The sequence below is a fragment of the Cnephaeus nilssonii genome (genome assembly GCF_951640355.1).
Source record: "Cnephaeus nilssonii genome assembly, chromosome: X".
NCBI lineage: Eukaryota > Metazoa > Chordata > Mammalia > Chiroptera > Vespertilionidae > Cnephaeus > Cnephaeus nilssonii.
This window is the reverse complement of record NC_137071.1, coordinates 8,451,898-8,472,654: the sequence shown is the minus strand read 5'-3', so window position 1 is coordinate 8,472,654 and position 20,757 is coordinate 8,451,898. Positions and strand designations below refer to the sequence as shown.

Sequence of the window (20,757 nt, the reverse complement as noted above, 5' to 3'; positions counted from 1 at the left end):
TCTGAGTCAGCAAAACTGCCTCCTGCACTGTTGGGAATTTGTTTTGTTAGACATTGGGGATTCCAGCAACTCCTGATAATAATGGGTTTGTTTCTTTTCTGCATGCTTGAATAAATCCTACATTTTTAGTCCATTTTGTAAAAGTTACCCATTGTGTTACGCAGGAGTATTTTTTTACATTTCTCACGTTCGTGAATTAAACTAGCCCTTCACAAACTAGCATGGGTTATGTGAAGGAAGATGTATGTATGTTCCTATAGTTAAGCTACATGCTACATATTTTGTGTTCTTAATCCTGTACATTTAAAATGGGTGTTTAATGATAAAATGAAGTTTTAAAAGTAAACTTTAACATGCATTAACCCATGCTAATACTTTTTCACACAGGATTATACTATGCAGAGAAAAGACATTATTCACAACGCATTTGAAGTTGAGAGCAACCCTCAAAACATAAGAAGCTTTAGATCTTCTAAGGTATTGAGTGTTATTTTCCATTTAATTCTAGCTTTTGGTTTATGCTTTGAACATAATGTTCTAAGTAAAGGCTAAATTCAAAGATGTTTATAGTAGCTATAAACTTCTTTCTGACACTTTGAGTTAACTTTAATCAATTTAATGATGACCTCTTTCCTCAGGACTTGATTTTCAATTTTTTTTTTTTGTAGCCAGTGGAACATTTTTACAAGTATTACATGGAAATCCAAATACATAAAAAATACCTAGAGTGGCTTTCAGTGGGGAGGCAGGCCAGGTCCCAAACCCTTTTTCTAAGTCTGTCCCTTTATCTCTAAGACATAAGTGCATAGCTATAGAACATTCTCCAGGATTTACAGATTAAAGAAAACCTGCCCACAAATAGACATGCAGCCCTCAGAGGCCTTCTGGATCGATCATCAGAGAAAGATTCTGGTCTAGGAAGCTTTGTTAAAAGAGATTCTATCGAATTCTTCGTGTACAGCTATGTTTGATGTGATCGTTTTAATTAACCAACATGTTTGATTAACCAGATAACCTCATCCCCCAAACGTATGGGATAAGAATATAGTGCAAAGGAGTGTATTTCTCTTTTCTTGCTCTCAGAAGTTGAAGTGCTTTTTAAATCCATTTGGACTGATTTTCCTGCTTATGATAGGTACTTTATTCATATTTTTCATCCCACAGTGTCTTCCCTCCCCCCCAAAAAAGGAGAAGAATCTGAAATTTTTGTGTGTGAAAGGAGCAAGCAGGCTGGATGGAGTAGTTAGCTCAGTAGGAAGTTAGTATGAGCAGAAAGGTATTATAAACTATCGCCAAGCCATAGAGTAGGAGGGTAGCTGAGTGATTTGTTAATACCAGGCTTCTTGAATGTCAAAATTTTTAGATGTCAAGAGATTTTTTCCACTGGGAGCAACACAATTAGTAGGCATTGAGTAGATAGTATTTTAGCCAATAATTCATGTACCTAAAAACATGTGTGACATTAGGTTTTCGAAAATACCTGTGGCCGTAGAATATATACACATGTTTTATACCATCTTTTAATGTCTTGAGGCATAAAATCATTAACTGAAAATGTGATGTCTGCATAGCTTAGAGACTGTGTCAATGGACTTTCAGATTTAAGTGCTTCCTACATGTTGTTCTATTCATTGGTCAGATATAGTTGATTGTAAGTGTTTTTCTACAATTGTTATGAGTTGTTTCGTGTTATCCCTTCTCTTTAATGAAAAATTCATTGACATTAATTATAAATTTAAAAAAAAAATGCAATAATTTTCTTGACCATTCATTTGAAGCTGTGTAACATTATATGATTATTTAGAAGTCTACAATCCTTTATAGTAAAATAGGAGGAGGAAATAATCCTTCCTAAGAAAAGAAGTTGATTAAAATTTACTTTTTATATTAATTGGACTAATTCAAAGCCAGAATTGGTAATCACCTTATGAGGTATGTAACAATGGACATTGTAAATAGTATGCAGATAGTTTTAACAAAATTACAGTTTCATTATAATTCTGTTTTACCTGAATTTTTTGTAGTCTTAAAAAAATAATTGGAAAATAGGTGTGCCGTAAATACTTTTTATAAACTTATATACTTCTTTATGCATGACGTACCCATTGTTAAATAATTGTGGAAAGAGGAATATACTTAGTTTTTATAATTTCTCCATTATTATACATCATTTGTACATTTTCCACACGGGAAACACAACAACTCATTGTCATTTTACATCTATTGTAATTTTGGGCAGTCTTTTTAAGTATAATTCTTATCTTGAAAATATTTGCTAATGGAATTTTTATGTTAAAGAAAGATTAGCTTTCCCTGGCGTGGTGGCCCAGTTGATTGGAGCATCGTCCTGAGCACCAAAAAGATTGCGGGTTTGATTCCTGGTCAGGGCACATATCTACGTTACAGGTTTGATCCCCGGTCAGGGTGTGTTGGGGAGGCAGCTGATGGATGGTTCTCTCTCACATCGATATTTCTCTCTCTCCCCCCTCCCCACTTCTCCTCTCTCTCAAATCAATAAAAACATATCCTTGGGTGAGGATTAAGAAAGAAATATTGGCTTGGAAGGTACTGACAAGAATAAAGTTAAGAGAGTTTTTTTTTGTCTTCAATAGATGTTGATACTTAATATCTTCCCCTCCATTTGTGATTTGATATATTTCACTATGAATAAGAAGGATAATTTTAGCTCATTAGAGGTTTTGGAAGTTGTATTTTTCTTAGCATGGTCAATTTCAAGAATTTCAAATTTTTTTAACTTAACAGTTTTAAAAAATGGTTTTATGTGAATTTTAAAATTTTTATATAAGCCTTGGCCAGTGTGGCTCAGTTGTTTGGAGCATCATCCTGTATACCAAGAGGTGGCGGGTTCGATTCCCAGGCAGGGTACATATCCAGGTTGCAGTTTCCATCCCTGGTCCGGGCATGTGTGGGAGGCAATTGATCAGTCTATCTGTCTCTGTCTCTCTGTCTCTCTGTCTCTCTGTCTCTCTCTCTCCTCCCTTCCTCTCTTTAAAATCAATGCAAAAAGTTAAAAAAATTAGGTAGGAAACTAGTTTGAGGAAAATGTACTTTATGTCCATCATTAACCTCTTGCCTTTTAATATTTGTAGTGCCTAGAATCAAGGGCAGCCCTAAATACCAGACACTTTTCCATTTCTTATGCTAATAAAGTAGATTTGGAAGCTCTAGTTTTAAGATGTAATTATTTTTTTCCTTTACAGACCTACTTTAGAGGTGGCAGACTGCAGCCCCATTGTAAATCAGGCCTAGTAAAGAAGAGCTTGAACATTCAGGCTAAATATCAGCGTTTACGGTATGCTGGTTCAAAGGGATTTTTCACTAATAAATTCAGAGAAAGATTGCTGAGGAAGAAAAAGGTTAGTTGGATTATGATTCATTAAAAATATTGAGTGACTTTGGAACTCAAATTATCTCTGTTTAATAGATAAATTGGGCTTTTAATTTAATTTGACTTGGGAAACAACCTCGATTTCAAAAATACTCTTATGTATAATAGTTGCAGAAAAACTTCAAGGAGCCGTGGTAATAGAGCTGTGAGACTGTTTAATCTGAAAATGCTTTTAGCTATTATACCTCAAATATTTTGAATATGCCAGCTGTTGAAACTTTTTACCTTAGAATATCTCCTCTATGATTCATTTTTGAAATGGAAATTCAGGTAAAGACTTTTAACTGATATATTTTAGCCTTATAAAATATGAATTACCTAAGTACCAAAAAATATTGAACTGACTATAGAAAAAGGGTGCATAATTGCAAAATATGCTAACTCTTCTTTTGCCCCTACTCAAATATGCTTTATTTTGATAAAATATATAACAAAGTTTGCCATTTTAACCATTTTTAGGTATACAATTCAATGGTATTAATTACATTCAGAATGCTGTGTAAGCATCGCTACTTTATGCTAACTCTTCATGTTAATAAAAAGTTTCTTGCCCTGCTGGCATGGCTCAGTGGTTGAGTGTCAACCTGTGAACCAGGAGGTTATGGTTCAATTCCTGGTCGGGGCACATGCCTGGATTATAGGCTCCATCCCCAGTGTGGGGCATGCAGGAGACAGCCGATCAATGATTCTCTCTCATTATTGATGTTTCTTTCCATCTCTCCCTTTCCCTTCCTCTCTAAAATAAATAAAAATAATTTTAGAAAAGTTTCTTTACTTGATCATTTGAATTTCGTACTCTTTTAGTTGTAGATAGATTTTATTTAAATTTGCCATATTGGGTATTTGAAAATACAACATCAATATGATATAAAATTACATTCTATACATTATATTTTAAATGAGAATAATAGCATTATATCAGTTAAGGGAGGTTATTTTGCCAATATTTTTACTAATCTTTGTTAATAATTATGGGCTAATATTTTCTTCTGAGTAATGTCAGTATATTTATTGTTGCTATCAAATAGTCCAACTGTGGTTTTATAAATTTGTTAACCATAAATGTCTCCTTAAATATTCATACCTGTGAAGCCTTTACACTGAGCTTGCTTATTGGTTTTAGTAAAACTTGTTTTTTAAAACATGGATCAATAGAATGGAGTTGACAACTGATTTTTTTTTTAAGTTTTGAAATGAGATATAATATCTTCTGAACCTCTATCACCCCCTAATTTTAATTGAGTACCTTTGAAGAGGTTTCTAATTTCACTTAGAAATAGGTGTTATGAAAGCCATCTCTCCTTTATAAATGGAGTGAAATTGCTATAATTTTCCCCTCTTATACCCCCTCCCTGCTTTTGGATTGAGGTGCTGCTTCTCTTCCTGATTTGTGTGGCAAATTTTTTTGCAGCAGATTCTACATAATTATCCCCAATCACAGGTGTTAGCCTGCATGGTCTCAGGGAAGCTAGTCATTGATTTCCACTCGAGGAGGAAGGCTGAGGCAAGTCTTTTCCTTAACTTTAGGGTTGAGCTTCAGGTACATGTTATGTGTTTCTTTTCTGTTCGTTCTTTGCTGAACTTTGAGTGTTAGCTTCATTTAATTCCATTTTTACCTCTATTCTTGCCATGTTTTGGGGCTCCTTACTTGACTGCCTGCCTCAGCCTGCGCTTTCTATATGCTCATTGGACTTGCTCCATTTCATCATTCTTGTTTTTGCCTCACCTTGCCCTGTTCCTACTGACCACCCAGTTCTTCCAGACCACGTTGACCTTGCTTAGCAGCAAATAGAAACCAGACGTCAAGCCTTCATCTTAGGCCCTGACGAGTGTGTTCTAGTAGGAGCCACAGCCTGCTGTAGGTCTCTAATCTTTAGGGCTTAGGCTTTTTTAAAAAATGGTGTGTGTTTTATAAAATATATTTTTACTTATTTTAGAGAGAGAGGAAGTGAGAGGGATAGAGAGATAGAAACATCAATGAGAGAGAACATTGATCTGCTGCCTCCTGGGAATCGAGCCCGCAGTCCGGGCATGTGCCTTGACTGGGAATCGAACTGTGACCTCCTGGTTCCTAGGTTGATGCTCAGTCGCTGAGCCACGCTGGCCTGGCTTTTTGTGTCATCTAAAATGTAGCAGTTATGGTTAATGGCCAATGCAGGTCATGGCCCTGTCCTCCTTTCGCCTTTTACTGCCATCTGAGTACGTTAGAGGTGGTCCCAATACACTGGATTTAAAAAAAAAATCAGTGTCTTCTATTGTTTTTCTTAGATGTAACCCTCTGGATGCTACTTCATATACCTTTGTATCGTAGCTACTTTGACATGGGTTTGTTCAGTCTGCCTGTTGTCAGTGCCTGCAAGCAAGCCACAGCCAGGCTTTTATAGATTGTGTTTGAACAAGGCATAACTCTACGAGTACGGCATGAAATCAGGCTTCCTACTATTAGCACCCTACTTAATAGCTGGGCTCCACACTCTCCTGACCTTTAGAAAAAGTAATGAGGCATTGCAGCTGCTCTGTTTCTGCCAAGGCTTTAAAGCTTACTTCGCCTTAGAGGTGTGTGTGTGTGTGTTTAATATATTTTCGTTCTGGTTAGTGGGAACCAAGGTACTTAAGGCTTACTTGGCCTTAGAGCTGTCCCTGTAGTATTGTGCTGAAACCCCAGTCTACGTGTATAAACTGATGATTTAGACGTATTATTCCATTTTACCTCCACCTTCATGCCCTAAAGAAAAGAGGTAGAGGCCTGGAGTCTTTGGTTTCTTCTAATGTTGCTTGCTTCCCCTTTCTGTCCGATTAGGGGCACTTTTGCTCAAGTGGGCTTACTGGGTGTGAGGTACCATTTACATCACTTTTCATCCCAAGTCCAGCATTAGAGGGAACTTTGAAGCTACTTTGCTGGAGAGAAACCTTAGTCTGAGCAGCAGCTGTTCACTGCTTTGGCTATTTTGCCCTAATAGGAACTTCATTCTTTTCATTATTAGATCACCAGCTAGATTAATTAAGGATGTGTGATCAATTCGTTAATCTAGGTACTCTGGAACTTCTCCCATACCTCAAAGTCCACCAGGAAGGTTTCAACTGATCTTGTCTGGACTTCTCACTCCATCACAGTATTGAGATAGTTGAGCTGATCATTCATGGCGTGGGAGTTTTGTGACGCTCAACTGTAGTGCGGTCTGGTTACTGTGCTTCCTGTCTCCAATACCTAACAGTCTCATGGAGGGATGGGGAGATGTGATCCTAATATGTCCCCTTGTCCCACTAACCAGAACAATTGTGGCTTCCCTAAAACCGCCTTGGTTCCCCAGCTGCCTACAAAGTAGGAAGATTCCCAAGCAGTATTAAGAAAGTACAGAACTGAAATTCTTTCTCGTCATTCATCATGCACTTGTCATATCAATCCCATCCTGGCGCCCAATTTCCCTTTTATTGCACCTCTTTTCTCTTGGATTCTGGGCTTAGGCTGAAAGATTGGAGGAATCTTAGGTTGGAGGAATGTCTGTTACCACCTGAAATAAGGCTCGTCTTTTTAAAAATATATATACTTTTATTGATTTCAGAGAGGAAGGGAGAGGGGGAGAGAGATAGAAACATCAATGTGGAGAGAGAATCATTGACTAGTTGCCTCCTGCATACCCCACACTGGGGATTGAACCCGAAACCTGGACATGTCCTCTGACCAGGAATCGAACCCTGACCTCCTGGCTCATAGGTTGACACTCAACCACTGAGCCACGCCGGCTGGCCGGGCAAGGCTAATCTTTTATCCACTATCATTCACAAGTGCCCCTCTTTTATATCCTCTTCTCATCACAGAAAGTTTGCAGAAACTCTTGAGAGTCAGACTATGTACCAGAATAGGACAAAGAACTTAGTAAGAATATATGAGGCCACCTCTGGGAACATTGCCTCTGAACACTCAGCAGTTGGGCATTTGGTCAGGAAGACCTGGAAGTCCTTAGCATCAGAGATTCTTCAGCAGTTAGTCCTCAGATGCCTGTCGTCTGGGTACCTATCAGAGCTCTGTCTGTGGCTGGGAAGGGGACAAAGGAAAGAGCATAAAGATGCTGCAGGAAGGAAGTTACATACTGGGACTTCCGACTTTTTGAGTTAAAAAAAAAACCTTGAAAGTCATGGAGTACAAAGATTAGAACAGGATCCAAGATCAGACAAATGAACAAAAATCAGTTATATACCTGCTCTGTCCCTCAAACTGAAGTGTACCAGGGGGCAAAAGTGTTGCGTAGGAGCATCATCTCCTTCAAACATTTATGATCTGGAGCCTCCAGTTTCACTACCTACTTCTCTGCCTTCTCTGTCTTACTTAGTGATTTGTTTCCTTCCCTGGACCCTTAAAAAATGCAAGCATTCCCTAGTGTTATATTCTTTTTTAAAAATATTTTTTTATTGATTTCAGAGAAGAAGGGAGAGGGAGAGAGAGTTAAAAACATCAGTGATGAGAGAGAATCATTGATCAGCTGCCTCTTGCACGCAGCCTGGGCATGTGTCCAGACTGGGAATCGAACCATGACCTCCTGGTTCATAGGTCAGTGCTCAACCACTGAGCCATGCCGGCCAGGCCCTAGTGTTATATTCTTTATTCTCTTTGTTTATTCCTTGTTTATACTTGCCTTGATTGCCCTCATCTTTCCCAAGGTTTCAGCTATCACCTCTGGTGATGTCTTCAGCCCTAACTACTCTTCAGAGCCCCAGATTTATGCTGCCTCCCAGATACCCTCACTTGGATGTCCTGAAAATGCCTCAAATTCAGCATGTCCAAAATCAAACTTGTACTGACACATGCTACAGCATGGGTGACCCTTAAAAACATGGTGCTAAGTCAGTGGTCGGCAAACTGCGGCTCGCGAGCCACATGCGGCTCTTTGGCCCTTTGAGTTTTTAGCAAAGGCCAGCTTAGGAGTACCCTAATTAAGTTAATAACAACGTACCTACCTATATAGTTTAAGTTTAAAACATTTGGCTCTCAAAAGAAATTTCAGTCGTTGTACTGTTGATATTTGGCTCTGTTGACTGAGTTTGCCGACCACTTAGCAGCTAAGTGACAGAAACCAGTCACAAAAGACCACACTGTATGAGTCCGTCTATAGAAATGTTCTGAATAACCCAAGCCATAGAAACAGAAAGTAGCTTAGTGATTGCTAGGGACAGGGAGGTGTTATGGAGAAATGGAGTGTGTGTGTGTGACTGTTAAATGATACAGCATGGGTTTTTTGGGGGTGAGAAATATTCTCAAACTGATTACAGTGACTGATGGTTACACAGCTCTGAATACACCAGAAAAACTTGAATTGCACACTTTAAATGGTTGAACTATATGGTCTGTGAATTGCATCACAGTAAATGCTGTTAAAAGTAAAATCAAATTGGCTCTCCTCCCCAGACCATTGGTTTCCCCTCATGGTCCATAGCTTCCGCAGCCACCAGCCATAGCAGAAACTTGTCTCATTCATCCTCTAGTCCTCCTCCCAACTTTAACCATTCCAAGTCTTCTTATTTTTATGACTCATTTATTCTGTAATTCAACTCATTCCTTTAACGGCTGCATATTGTTTCTCTCTGTGGATGTATTACTTATTTCATTACTTTTCAAACTTTTGCTTACATACCCCAAAATTTTAAAAAATTATTAACCTTGTTGCACATGTTTAGTTTGGTATCTATTTTTTCATTATAAGTTTAAATTGTTATAAAGGATATACTATCTGGCATATTATAAATACTGAGTCTTAAATAAAACTGTTACATCTTTTAAATCTCTTCAGTGGAACCTGCCTACCACAGGAATTTGATCACTAGCATCATCCATTTAAAAAGATGTACAAACATGCTCTTTTAACAGTGACAATTTTTACATTATTCCTTTTTTACCTTGAATTTGGATTTTATTTCATTTCCCCCATCGACTTTTTTTTTGAAAGTCTTTTCCTGATAACAAAACAAGTTTGACATAAATGTTAATAATTTATTTCTGTGACTATTAGGTGTTAAATATTTCCTCTGGATTAACATTACTGTTGATCAAAATAGCATAAGTATATTGCAGACTTTATTAAGTATTGATTAGACAAAGATATTTTATTAGAAATATATTTCTCTTTTTAATTAGTTCATGTATTTGTAGATGAATAGTACTTATTGCTGGTAGAATAATACAGTGTTCAAGTATACATTGTAATTCTATTTTTTCTTTTTATAGATATAAGTCCTGAGAAACCTTATTTATATTATTATATAGATGGGAATGAAAGGACTTTTATTATAGCAATACCACTCAGTTTTGGACTCACTTTGAATTATAGGTCAGAAAAATCAATTAGTGATCTATCATCAAAAAGTATTTTGGAAAAAAAAAAGTATTTTGAGTGTTTTTTCACTGACAGCTCAATTTTTCCTTTCTGTTTTATTAAACAAAAGCAAAGAATCGGAAACCATCGCGTGATATTTATTACTAGCTGCTTAGGGTGGGTTCTTTTTTTCACACTACCACCACTATTTCCAATTGTCCCCCCTTTTTTTGCGGGGGGGGGGTCCCCAGGTAATGCAAAGTAATCAGATTCGGGATGAGAAGGCATATATTTCTTGTACAAAGTGGGAGGTGGGACATCAGACTTAATCAGATGTTCAGGCAGATTAATTCTAGAAAGCAAGCATTGGGAATTTGAAGATCTGGAGATTAATTCCTTCCAAGCTAGTTGTACCTGCATACTCCTTGGAAAGTCTTTATATACCCCTAAGGATATGTATAGCCCCATTCGATGATTGCTGATGTCCTTAACCAAGACTCCGTTGATGACTCCTGGATAGCTTACTGGTTTTCATTATTTTCAGTTAATACCATTGGGGATATTGCTGCTTTGGTACCTTGCCATACTGCTCTCATTTCTGCTCTCAGCAGAGGTATATGAAGAGGCCTGTTTACCTACACCCTCTCGCCAGCACTCCACATCATCAGTCTTTATTACCTATTGTCAATCTGATAGCAGAAAACAGCTCTCATTTGCCTTTCTTTGATTATTAATGATGTGACTATATTTTTATGTATCTATTGGCCATTTGTATTTCTTCCCTCAATTTCCTTATTTCTTTGCTTCCCTGGCATTTCTGTGAAGGGGTTGATTTGTAGGAGCTTCTCATTTACTGAGGGTATTCATCTGTCATACATTTGGTGGTGCTTATTTGATGTTTGTCAGCTGTTTGTGATGGCTTTTATGTTACAGAACTTGTAAATGTTGATGAATCTGTCAAGTGTCATGCTTATGCTTATAAAAATTCCTTATGGTTTTTTAAAATAACTATAATGGTTACGTTTATGGTGAGCAAATTTAAACATATAAATATTTATTCCATTTAGAATTTATTTTTATGATATGATGTCAGGTCAGGATCTCATTTTTTCCCCAATGAGTAGTCAGTTTTTCTAACACTATTGAAATAATTTGTCCTTTCCCCACTGATTGAAAATGCCACCTTTACTGTATGTTACATTCTTATGTATTTCTGATCTGTTCTTGGACTCTTTGAAACTTCTTATTTCCTTGCTTCATATGATTTGCTTATTCTGTTCCTTCATTGCTAGCACAGTTGTCCCAAGACACAGGTGAATCGTATCACTCTTGTACAAACACCTTCCAAAGGTTTTGTTCCTACGAAAAAAGAGACTAGACTTGTTAGCCAGGTCCTGCCTTACGCTACCTTTCCAACCACATTTCTCTGTGGGCCCTCTGCTTTTTGGAGCATGACATATGTTTTCACATGTTTGTATCTTTGTGCCTGTTGTTCTCTTGGCTAGAAATAACTTCCAAATCCCCAATCTTATTAAAATCCTGGTTTCCTTTTAAGACCCACTGTAAAGCTTTACCAAACCCCCTCCCCTCTTTAGCTGTCCTTGCATTTGATCTCTTACGGTTGCTCTTCTTAAAAAAATAATTTTTTTATTTATTTCAGAGAGGAAGGGAGAGGGAGAGAGAGACAGAAACATCAGTGATGAGAGAGAATCATTGATCATCTGCCTCCTGCATGCCCCCCACTAGGGATTGAGCCAGCAACGCAGGCATGTGCCCTGACCGGGAATTGAACTGTGGCCTCCTGGTTCATAGGTCGACGCTCAGCCACTGAGCCAATGCTGGCCGGGCTCTAACTGTTGCTCTTTACCTTCCTATTTCCCCAAATAGATGGTCAACTCCTTAATGATAGAGGGCACCTCATTAGTTTTCATATATTCCCCTATTGCCTTTCATGTAGTCTATCTTTGGAAAATGCTTTTGAATGAATCAAATCTAATCATACATGCGCACGCACACACACACACACACACACAATACATACATACATAACACTCATACAAGCACATCCATCCATAACTCTAAAAAATTAGTGAACAGCAGCCATTGTGTCAGAGGACCCCCAAGACCACCCCCAGGTTCAGTGATTCACTAGGAGGACGCCGAGGACTCATGACTATGATGTGTTACTGTTGAAGGCTGCACAGCACAGTCAGCAAAGGGAATTGGTACCTGGGCAAAGTCCAGGGGACACCAGCTGTAAGTTTGCAAGAGTTCGCTCCCAGTAGAGTCACACAGAACTTGCTTAATTCCCCTAGCAATGAGCTGTGAAAACACATGTGAAATGTTGCTAGCCAGGGAAGCTTGGTAGAGACTCAGTGCTCATTGGAGACTTATTGGGAGCTGGTCACGTAGGCACCCCCTGCCAGACATACCCAAATGCCGACTCTCACAAGGAAAGCAGGTGTTCAGCATTGACTTTATTATTTGCATAGTTTAGACACTCATCAGTGGTGGGAACCTTCCCGAAATCTAAGTTTCCAGATGGCAGCCAATGGTCAACCTTGTAAGCAGGCCTTTCAAAGGATAGCAGTTAGGTATACTATATTAACTGCTTGCTGTACAACCATACTTTTGAAGAGCTGAATTTCACAGGTGGTAAATGCCTAAGAGGAGGAAAAGGTCAACATGTTAGGAATGGTGAGTATGCTAAGTACCTTGATTTCTACTCTTTTCACAGATGAGGTAGATTATGAGGTGAGTCACGGAGAAGGGTAGGACCTAGAAGGGACTATGGCCAAAGATCCATGTTTGGCAGTAGAATGTAGAGTTGGGTAGAGGTAGGGGTGTACAAACTATAGAGGACCTCAAAAACTGGATAGAATAGGATGTGATGTGGTAGTAATAGGACATCTTCCTAGACTGAGAAGGAGAAAGTGGTACTTGATGAACACTTGGTGAGCAGTGGGTAGGCAGGGATCTAGGGAGGAGATGAGATACAGGAAGACCAACAAGGGAACATTTTCAATGACATAAGTGTCAAGTTATAAAAATCTAGATGAGGATGATGCTTGTTTAGCTAGTTCAGCATTCTGCTTAGTTAGGTTTTCAAGTAATTGGAAGAATGGAGGGATTAATCCAAGAGGTGGTATACAAGAAGTTATGTCAAAGGTGAACATGATTCACAATAATTGTACATTCTTTATTAATTCTCACTGAGGATATTTTTTCCACTGATTTTTTTTTAGAGTGGGAGGGAGGAAGGGGGAAGAAGAGGAAGAGGAAGAGAGAGAGAGAAACTTCGATGTGAGACACATCGATTGTTTGCCTCCCACACACACCCTGACTGGGGCAAGGGATTGAACCTGCAACCCAGGTACGTTCCCTTGACCTGGAATGATGACCCTTTGGTACGTGGGCTGACACTAACCACTAAGCACACGGACACTAGCCTGGGCTAATTGTACATTTTTATAAACAACGTGTTTCAGTTGAAAAAACTTTAAGAATTATTATGGTTTTCTTTTAAAGTTGTTTTTATGTAATTATAATTTTGTATATTACATTTGAATAAAGATATAGGATACAATGAGGTCTACCTCTATTTAAAGGAATAATGTTGACAAAGTATATATGCATGTATCTTGAATATTTCGTTAACCAAAATAGAAAGAATAAGAGTTTTTTATCAGTACTGTTTTTGTTTGGAATTAAACATTTGCATACTAACATAAATGCCAAAAAATAAATCAACTTTTACATTTCTTTCAGTTTTAATATTGTAGGATCCTAGTAAAAGGTAAGGATATATGTATTAATATTTTTTAATGTCCCATAAAAACATGCCATTCTGCCATTTTTGCTCTTTTATTAGTTGCATGGTCTTATGTCCAGTTCATGGTTGGTAATTTAATATTATTACATAGCATTATGGTATAGAATCCATGCTCATTACCCTTTAATCATAGTCTTAACTGTTCTTGTGAATTTTTTTCTGTGTTTATTGAAGCCTTACATATATTTATGTTGTCGGTAATCATCTAAAAGCTAGAATGCTTTCCCCCAATAGCTTTCTCTATTGATATCAGCCAAGCTAGAAGAGTTCATATCATTTTAGAATTAGATACTGTATGATGACAAAGATAAAATACCAGTTTGAAGTTGTGCATGTGTCAAATCAGGCTCTGTACTTGAAGGAATAAAGTTTAAGAGCCATTTTTTTTTTTTTTTGCCAGGGATGTCCCCAATGAAACTCACCCAATGGCAGAATGCCATTCCCATCAATTTACTAATAGCAATGGGTTGAGTGCCATGTATTTTCTTTGTCCTACTGTCATCATTTGATACCCACTTTGATGTGCGCTGTTGTTACTTTGTGTATTTGGGGTTCCACATATCCACATACCTTTGTGGGGATCTAGGATTCAAGTAGTACTACATAAATTAAACTATTTTATAAATTGCAATGTTAACACAATTAGCTCAGACGTTATACCTGATGCTTCTTTTGAAGTCTGTATTTTGTTTTCTTTCAATAGAAATATGCAGTCATTGCCACAGAAGTCTAATGGGGAATTGTCGCAAATGGAATCAACACTACAGGACATTTGACACTAAAGCACTAATACTGTAACTTTCTTGATAAAATACCTTTATTTTTCTGTAGTGGATTGCTGCAATTTTTGTACACTTACTTGCTTTTAAAATACAGTATTTAATTGAAAAGCTGTATTAACTACAGTTTCTTTTGCAAAAAGTTTCAAAAGGGCATTATTTGTTGAATTTTTCTCTGAGCATGGTTTCATAGGGAACTTAACTGAGTTATATTCAAATGTTTATATGTTGAAAGTTTTACTTATGTAATAAAAAACAAAAGTATCTGAATTGTATAGTGTCTGTACATGAAAGAACTTTTAACAGTGGCCTTATGGTAGCAAATTTTATACCAGATATTTTTTCCTGGTGATATTTTGACTTATAACTTGAAGTTTTCTTAAATTTCTGAGGCTCAAGGCCTTTATAATTCATACATTTCATATTATGATCTAAGAAGGCAAGAGAAAAGGTGCTTCCAAATATTCCATCAGGTAGTTATGAGTGCACTGAGTTTTTAGCAATTGGTTCATTCAGTTTTTTTCCATAACTGTTTGCTGTTTTAGGATTTTAAAATGCTATTGTGGAAAATATGTGAAGATTTTATAATCTATATTCCACGTTACTTTACCTCAGGGCAAGCTTGTGCATATCATATTTTTAAAGGCTTTTAAAAAATTTGACAAAGTCTCATATTTGGAAATTGTACTTTACTACTACAGCATTACACATTTTGCAAGCACATATTATAAACTGTTTAAGTTCAGTTGTATCGAATATCTACTATGTATAAGATAGAATGGTTGGGATTATAAATGATATTTTAGGCTTTAATATCATTTCTTTATGTTTTCTGTGTTCTGCTTATTATTACCTCTACATTCCCAATTGAATTTTGTGAAATGTTTATTGGTAACAAAATAAAATATTGTTGTTTCTTATGCTTGAAGAAGTTACTTGACAGTTTGTGAGAACATTAATTTAATTTAAATTTTTTATTTAAAAATATTTTTTATTGATTTCAGAGAAGAAGGGCGAGGTAGAGAAAGAGAGAAACATCAGTGATGAGAGAGAATCAATGATTGGCTTTCTCCTGCATGCCCCCCACTGGGGACTGAGCCCAAAACCAGGTCATGTGCCCTGACCAGGAATCGAATTGTGACCTCCTGATTCATAGGTCGACACTCAACTACTGAGCCACACCAGCTGGGCATGTATTATTTCTTATAGCTGCATGTAAATCTATAATTATCTCAAAATAAATTTCAATTAAAAATCATCCCTAATTTTATCGCAGAGAAAAATACTATAAATATTTTAGAATATACTTTTTTGCTATTGGAAAAAATTATATTTACATTATAACACTTTATGTAGATGCGTAATATGGAGCACATTTTACCCAATAAACCCTATATTTTTTCAATATATATTTTTAAGTCTGGAAATATTTTCAGGTCCAAGCAGGAGAAATAAGGCTGGATCAGATACTCTCCTTCTCCATTAAATAGCCAACTCAATAAGCAGCAGCCACAAGTTCTGCAGCAGCAACCAAACAAGAAGGACAAGGGGAAAAGGTGCTAATGCAACAAAACCTCCCCAATCCCCTTAGAAGCACTGAGTAAAGAAACGCAATTGACAACATTTTGGTGAGCATGGGCCCAAGTATGGACACAAGGGACACAAGGCCATGTGGAGAGTCATGGAAAGCACTTGGGAAGATGAATTCTTTGCTACTTTCTCAGGATCTCAGTGTAGCAGGGGGACATCCCCCAGGAGGAGGCACTTTCCAGGTCAGGTCAGGTCGCAGTGCCCATCTGTGGATGCCAAAGACCAAAGGGTAAGGTACACCTTTGACTGGGTCCAGTCAACCCCTCTTCTGGACATTTTGGAACCCAGAAGAGAGGGGACCAGGTTTCCCAACAAAGTTCTAGTAAAAGGAATGGTTAGGAGCTCTGAGTCCATTAAAATACAGAACTGAGATTTTAAAACTGAGGAATTATAGTTGTAGAATGGAATGTAAATGTAATTAATCTTGACAAAGAAAAATTCACATACATTTATTAATTGGTATATGGGGGAGGGAAAGTGGAACGAAGACTAAGTGTCATGTCAAGTTTTAATGTCTGAGATTGTACTATATGATAGAGGAAAAACCCTAGCGACCAACTTAAGTTTTTTTAAAATATATTTTTATTGATTTCAGAGAGGAAGGGAGAGGGACAGAGAGGTAGAAACATCAATGATGAGAATCATTGATTAGCTGCCTTCGGCACGCCCCCTACTGAGGATTCAGCCTGCAACCTGGGCATGTGCCCTCAACTGGAATCGAACCTGGGACCCTTCAGAGCGCAGGCTGACGCTCTATCCACTGAACCAAAGCAGTAGGGCCAACTTTAAGTTTTTCACAGTCCTTTTCTTGACCTTTGCACAGTGGTTCTCAAAGTGTAGTCCCCAGCCAGCAGCCTCAGCATCATCACCACCTGCCAACTTGTTAGAAGTGCAGATTCCCAGGCCCCACCCCAGCTTTGGCCAGTGGGAGCCCCTTTAAGCTGATTGCTATATCCTCACTATGCTCCCACGATTATTTTAGCACTTCTTACTTTGTGGCATAACAAGGTGCTCCAGGCTCATCTTGGGAATTCCCTTCCACACCCTTGAAATCAACCATTTCTTCAAGGAGCCCGGGTTCCTTTTAGTGGGGAAGGATGTGAGAGACCAAGATTTGAACACTGGTGTCCATTGCTACTGGGGTGTCTTTGCAGCCATAGCTAGGAAACACACATGCGCATGTGCACACACACATACCTATTATATAGTATACATACATATTTTAGAAATCCTGAGGTCACACTGATACCTCCCCATCAGTTCCCACAGGATCCTTCCTTGCCTTACCTGTTATTTGTATGTCCCTTCCTGTTTCTTATTTGTATGTCCCTTCTTCCACAATGAGGGCCCTGGCTCCCAAAAATATCCAATTATTTACTCACTAGAGGCCTGGTGCACGAACTAGTTGCACAGGTAGGGTCCCTAGGCCTGGCTGGCGGTCAGGGCCAATTAGGTTCCCTGCCCCCTCTTCCTCGCTCCCTCTGCCACCACTGGTAGCCTGCCATGGTCCGCGGTGCCACCTAGTGGTCAGCGCACGCCATAGCAAGTGATCGAACTCCCGAGGGGACACTTTGCATGTTAGGCTTTTATATATATATAATACACACACACACACACACACACACACACACACACACACACACACACACTAGAGGCGCAGCGCACGAAATTCATGCGTGTGTGTGTGTGTGTGTGTGTGTGTGTGTGTGTCCCTCAGCCCAGCCAGCACCCTCTCCAATCTGGGACCCCTCAAGGGATGTCCGACTGCCCGTTTAGGCCCGATCCCACCAGGCAGTCGGACATCCCTCTCACAATCCAGGACTGCTGGCTCCCAACCGCTCGCCTGCCTGCCTGCCCCTAACTGCTTCTGCCTGCCAGCCTGATCACCCCCTAACCACTCCCCTGCCAGCCTGATCGATGCCTAACTGCTCCCCTGCCCGCCTGATTGCCCCCAACTGCCCTCCCCTGCCACCTGGTTGCCTCCAACTGCCCTTTCCTGCCAGCCTGGTCTCCCCTAACTGCCCTGCCCTGCTGGCCTGGTCACCCCCAAATGCCCTCCCCTGCCGACCCAGTCATCCCTAACTGCCCTCCCCTGCTGGCCTGATCTCCCACAACTGCCTGGCCATCTTGTGACCACATGAGGGTGGCCATCTTGTACAAGGGTGTGGCAGTCAATTTGCATATTACCTCTTTATTATATAGGATATAGATTTGCTCAATCCCACAGCACATCTGAAATAGTTTCAGGGTTGCTTCCCTCATACCACTACAGTCAACAAACCTATTAAAAACTAGAGGCCTGATGCACAAAATTCTGCATTCCGTCGGGGGGGTCCCTCAGCCCGACTTGCGCCCTCTCACAGTCCGGGACCCCTTGCTCCTTACCACCCGCTTGCTTGCTGCTCCTTAGCGCTGCCTTGGAGGCAGAAGAGGCTCCCGCCACCGCCACTGCACTTGCCACCCGTGAGCCCAGCTTCTGGCTGAGCAGTGCTCCCCCTGTGGGAGCACACTGACCACCAGGGGGCAGCTCCTGCATTGAGCGTCTGCCCCCTGGTGATCAGTGTGCATCATAGCAACCGGTTGTTCTATGGTTTGGTCAATTTGCATATTACCCTTTTATTATCCTATCTAATAAAAAGGTAATATGCTAATTGACCCTCATGTTGCACCCACAGCCAATAAGGATGGAATATGCTAAATGACTGCCCCGCCCTCAAAGATGGCGGCACCCACAGCCACAAGATGGTGGTGCCCAGTCCCCTCAGCCCTGCCAGGGTGGCAGGCATGTGGCAAGGCCGGGCCCACCCCCAGGCAGGCCCAGCCGCTCTGTGCACCTGCCTCCAGAGTCCCCCAGTCCCCTCAGTCTCCCAGCCACCCAGGGCTAGCCCAAGGTGCAGGCAAGCCTCAGATGGCAGTTGCCCAGCCACACAGGGCCGCCCAAGGCTCAGGTAACCAGGGCTGGCTGAGGCTTGCGCTGCCGGCAGTGGCAGCAGCGGAGGTGTGATGGGGTGTCACCTTCCCCTGATTGCCGGGTCGCCTCCTGCCCCTGAGGGCTCCTGGACTGTGAGAGGGGGCAGGCCCGGCTGAGGGACCCCCCCACTCCAGTGCATGAATGTTCATGCACCGGGCCTCTCATATAGGTTAGTTCAGTACTTGATTGTAGTTCTCTGACTCCCTCCCCAAAACAGGCGGTATATAGCTAAGTACTGTGTTCATACATTACTTGGATTAGTTCTCCCTTTCCCACCACCCCCCCATAATGTGCTTCCATTGTTCATTTGAAATACTGTTTTTTTTCTATTTGCTTTCAGTTTTAGTTTGTTTCTCTTTCCCATCCTTGTTGATTTGATTTTTAAAAAATTATTGATTGATCTGAGAGCGAGAGAGAGAGATTTGTTGTTTCACTTATTTATTCATTCATTGGTTGATTCTTGTATGTGTCCTGACTGGAGATCAAACCTGCAACCTTGGTATATTGGGATGACGCTCTAACCAACTGAGCTACCCAGCCAGGGCTTGATCTGATTTTTGAATATGTAGAACATTAACATACTTCCACAAATCAAAACTATACAGAAAGATATACTTAGACAAGTGTCACTCCCTTCCTCCCATAGCCCTTCAACACCATTCCCTCCCACTCTTTGTAGGTGACCAACTTTTGGCTTCACCTGCCTGTGTCTCTTTTAGTAAAGATAAGCAGGTATGTGTATGTTTTCTTTATTTTTTTTTATTGCTGGAAAAAACTTTATTGTTTCCATTTGGTCCAATGCATGGGCGGGGGCTTCAGGGTGGTTAAAGGAATGACTAGTAGTTTCGGGGAGAGGCTCAGGCAAAAGCCAGACCCCAGGGGCCTGCAGAGGGCCCCTCAGAGGCCTCTGGGCTCCACAGGCTCCTAGTCCTGCCTGAGGGTGAGCCTGTGGGAGAAGGGGTACTGCCCAGCCCAGCCTGGGGGCCGCAGCCTGCGCAGGCGAGTCAGGCGGGGCCCAGCTTCTGGAGGGGTCCCACCTGCTCACCCGGGAAGCGGTGCTCCCGGAAGTCACGGAGCTGAGGGTCTGCGCGTGCGCGGGCGGAACCAGGGCCTGCGGCTCCCAGAGGGCCTGGCCCAGGTTCCTCTCCAAGGCCATGGCGGCTTCCACGGGGCCTGGGTTTTGCCCCACTCACTGTGGGAGGCTCCAGCACGTCCTGGAGAGAATGCGGCCACCTCGCTGGCTTTGCAGCTTCAAGAGATGCTCGGCGCCCTCGCGCTTCTGTTCCACCAGCTCCTGGAAGAAGGGGCCCGCCCTGCAGAGCCACGTGGTCGCGGTGGAAAAGGGAGCCCGAGAGAGGTGGGTGGGGAGGCCCGCAGGGGCAGGTGGGCAGGCGGGTGACCGCAGCCTCCACCTCGTGGAATAATTCTGACCAACGTGGGAGCTCAGGGCTGTTCGGCAATAAGGAGTTAAGGTAGAAAAACCCGGTGTGTTGGCTGGTCCCGGAGGAGGTTCTGAAGGTGGTGACGGGATAAGATGCTGGAGAGTGGCCGGGGCTGGAAGAAGGGGCGTCCCTGGGTCTGTTCCGTCCAAACACTGTAGAAGCAGACACATTTGGGGCCACCAAGGGCACTATCTACATGTTTTCTTACCTTCCCTTTTGCCTTACACAGAAGGTTACATCCTCTCTATATATTTTTTTGCACTTTGTTCTTTTCAATTGGATCCTGGAAATTGCTCCATAACAGATTGTGAGATTGTGTTCATTATTTTTTACAGCTGCATAGTACTTCACTTATAGCTATGCCACTATTTTACCACATTCTTATATTCAGACACTTAGATAGGTTCTGATATTTTTCAACTTAAA

General features: G+C 40.6%; 1 protein-coding gene across 6 annotated transcripts in view; it reads left to right on the top strand.

Annotated features, from left to right (window-relative positions):
* Nucleotides 1-15,263, top strand: part of BCLAF3 (BCLAF1 and THRAP3 family member 3) — a 58,064-nt gene extending 42,801 nt beyond the window's left edge. For 3 of the 6 annotated variants that reach the window (XM_079764705.1, XM_079764704.1, XM_079764702.1), the window contains 3 exons: nt 388-477; nt 3,222-3,377; nt 14,253-15,263. In XM_079764705.1, coding sequence (XP_079620831.1) covers nt 388-477; nt 3,222-3,377; nt 14,253-14,282 — 276 coding nt within the window. In that variant the 3' untranslated portion in view covers nt 14,283-15,263. Of the gene's footprint in view, nt 1-387; nt 478-3,221; nt 3,378-13,485; nt 13,514-14,252 lie in introns of all 6 variants that reach the window. The other 3 variants (XM_079764703.1, XM_079764707.1, XM_079764706.1) reach the window with 3 other exon arrangements.
* Nucleotides 15,264-20,757: the final 5,494 nt, after the last annotated feature.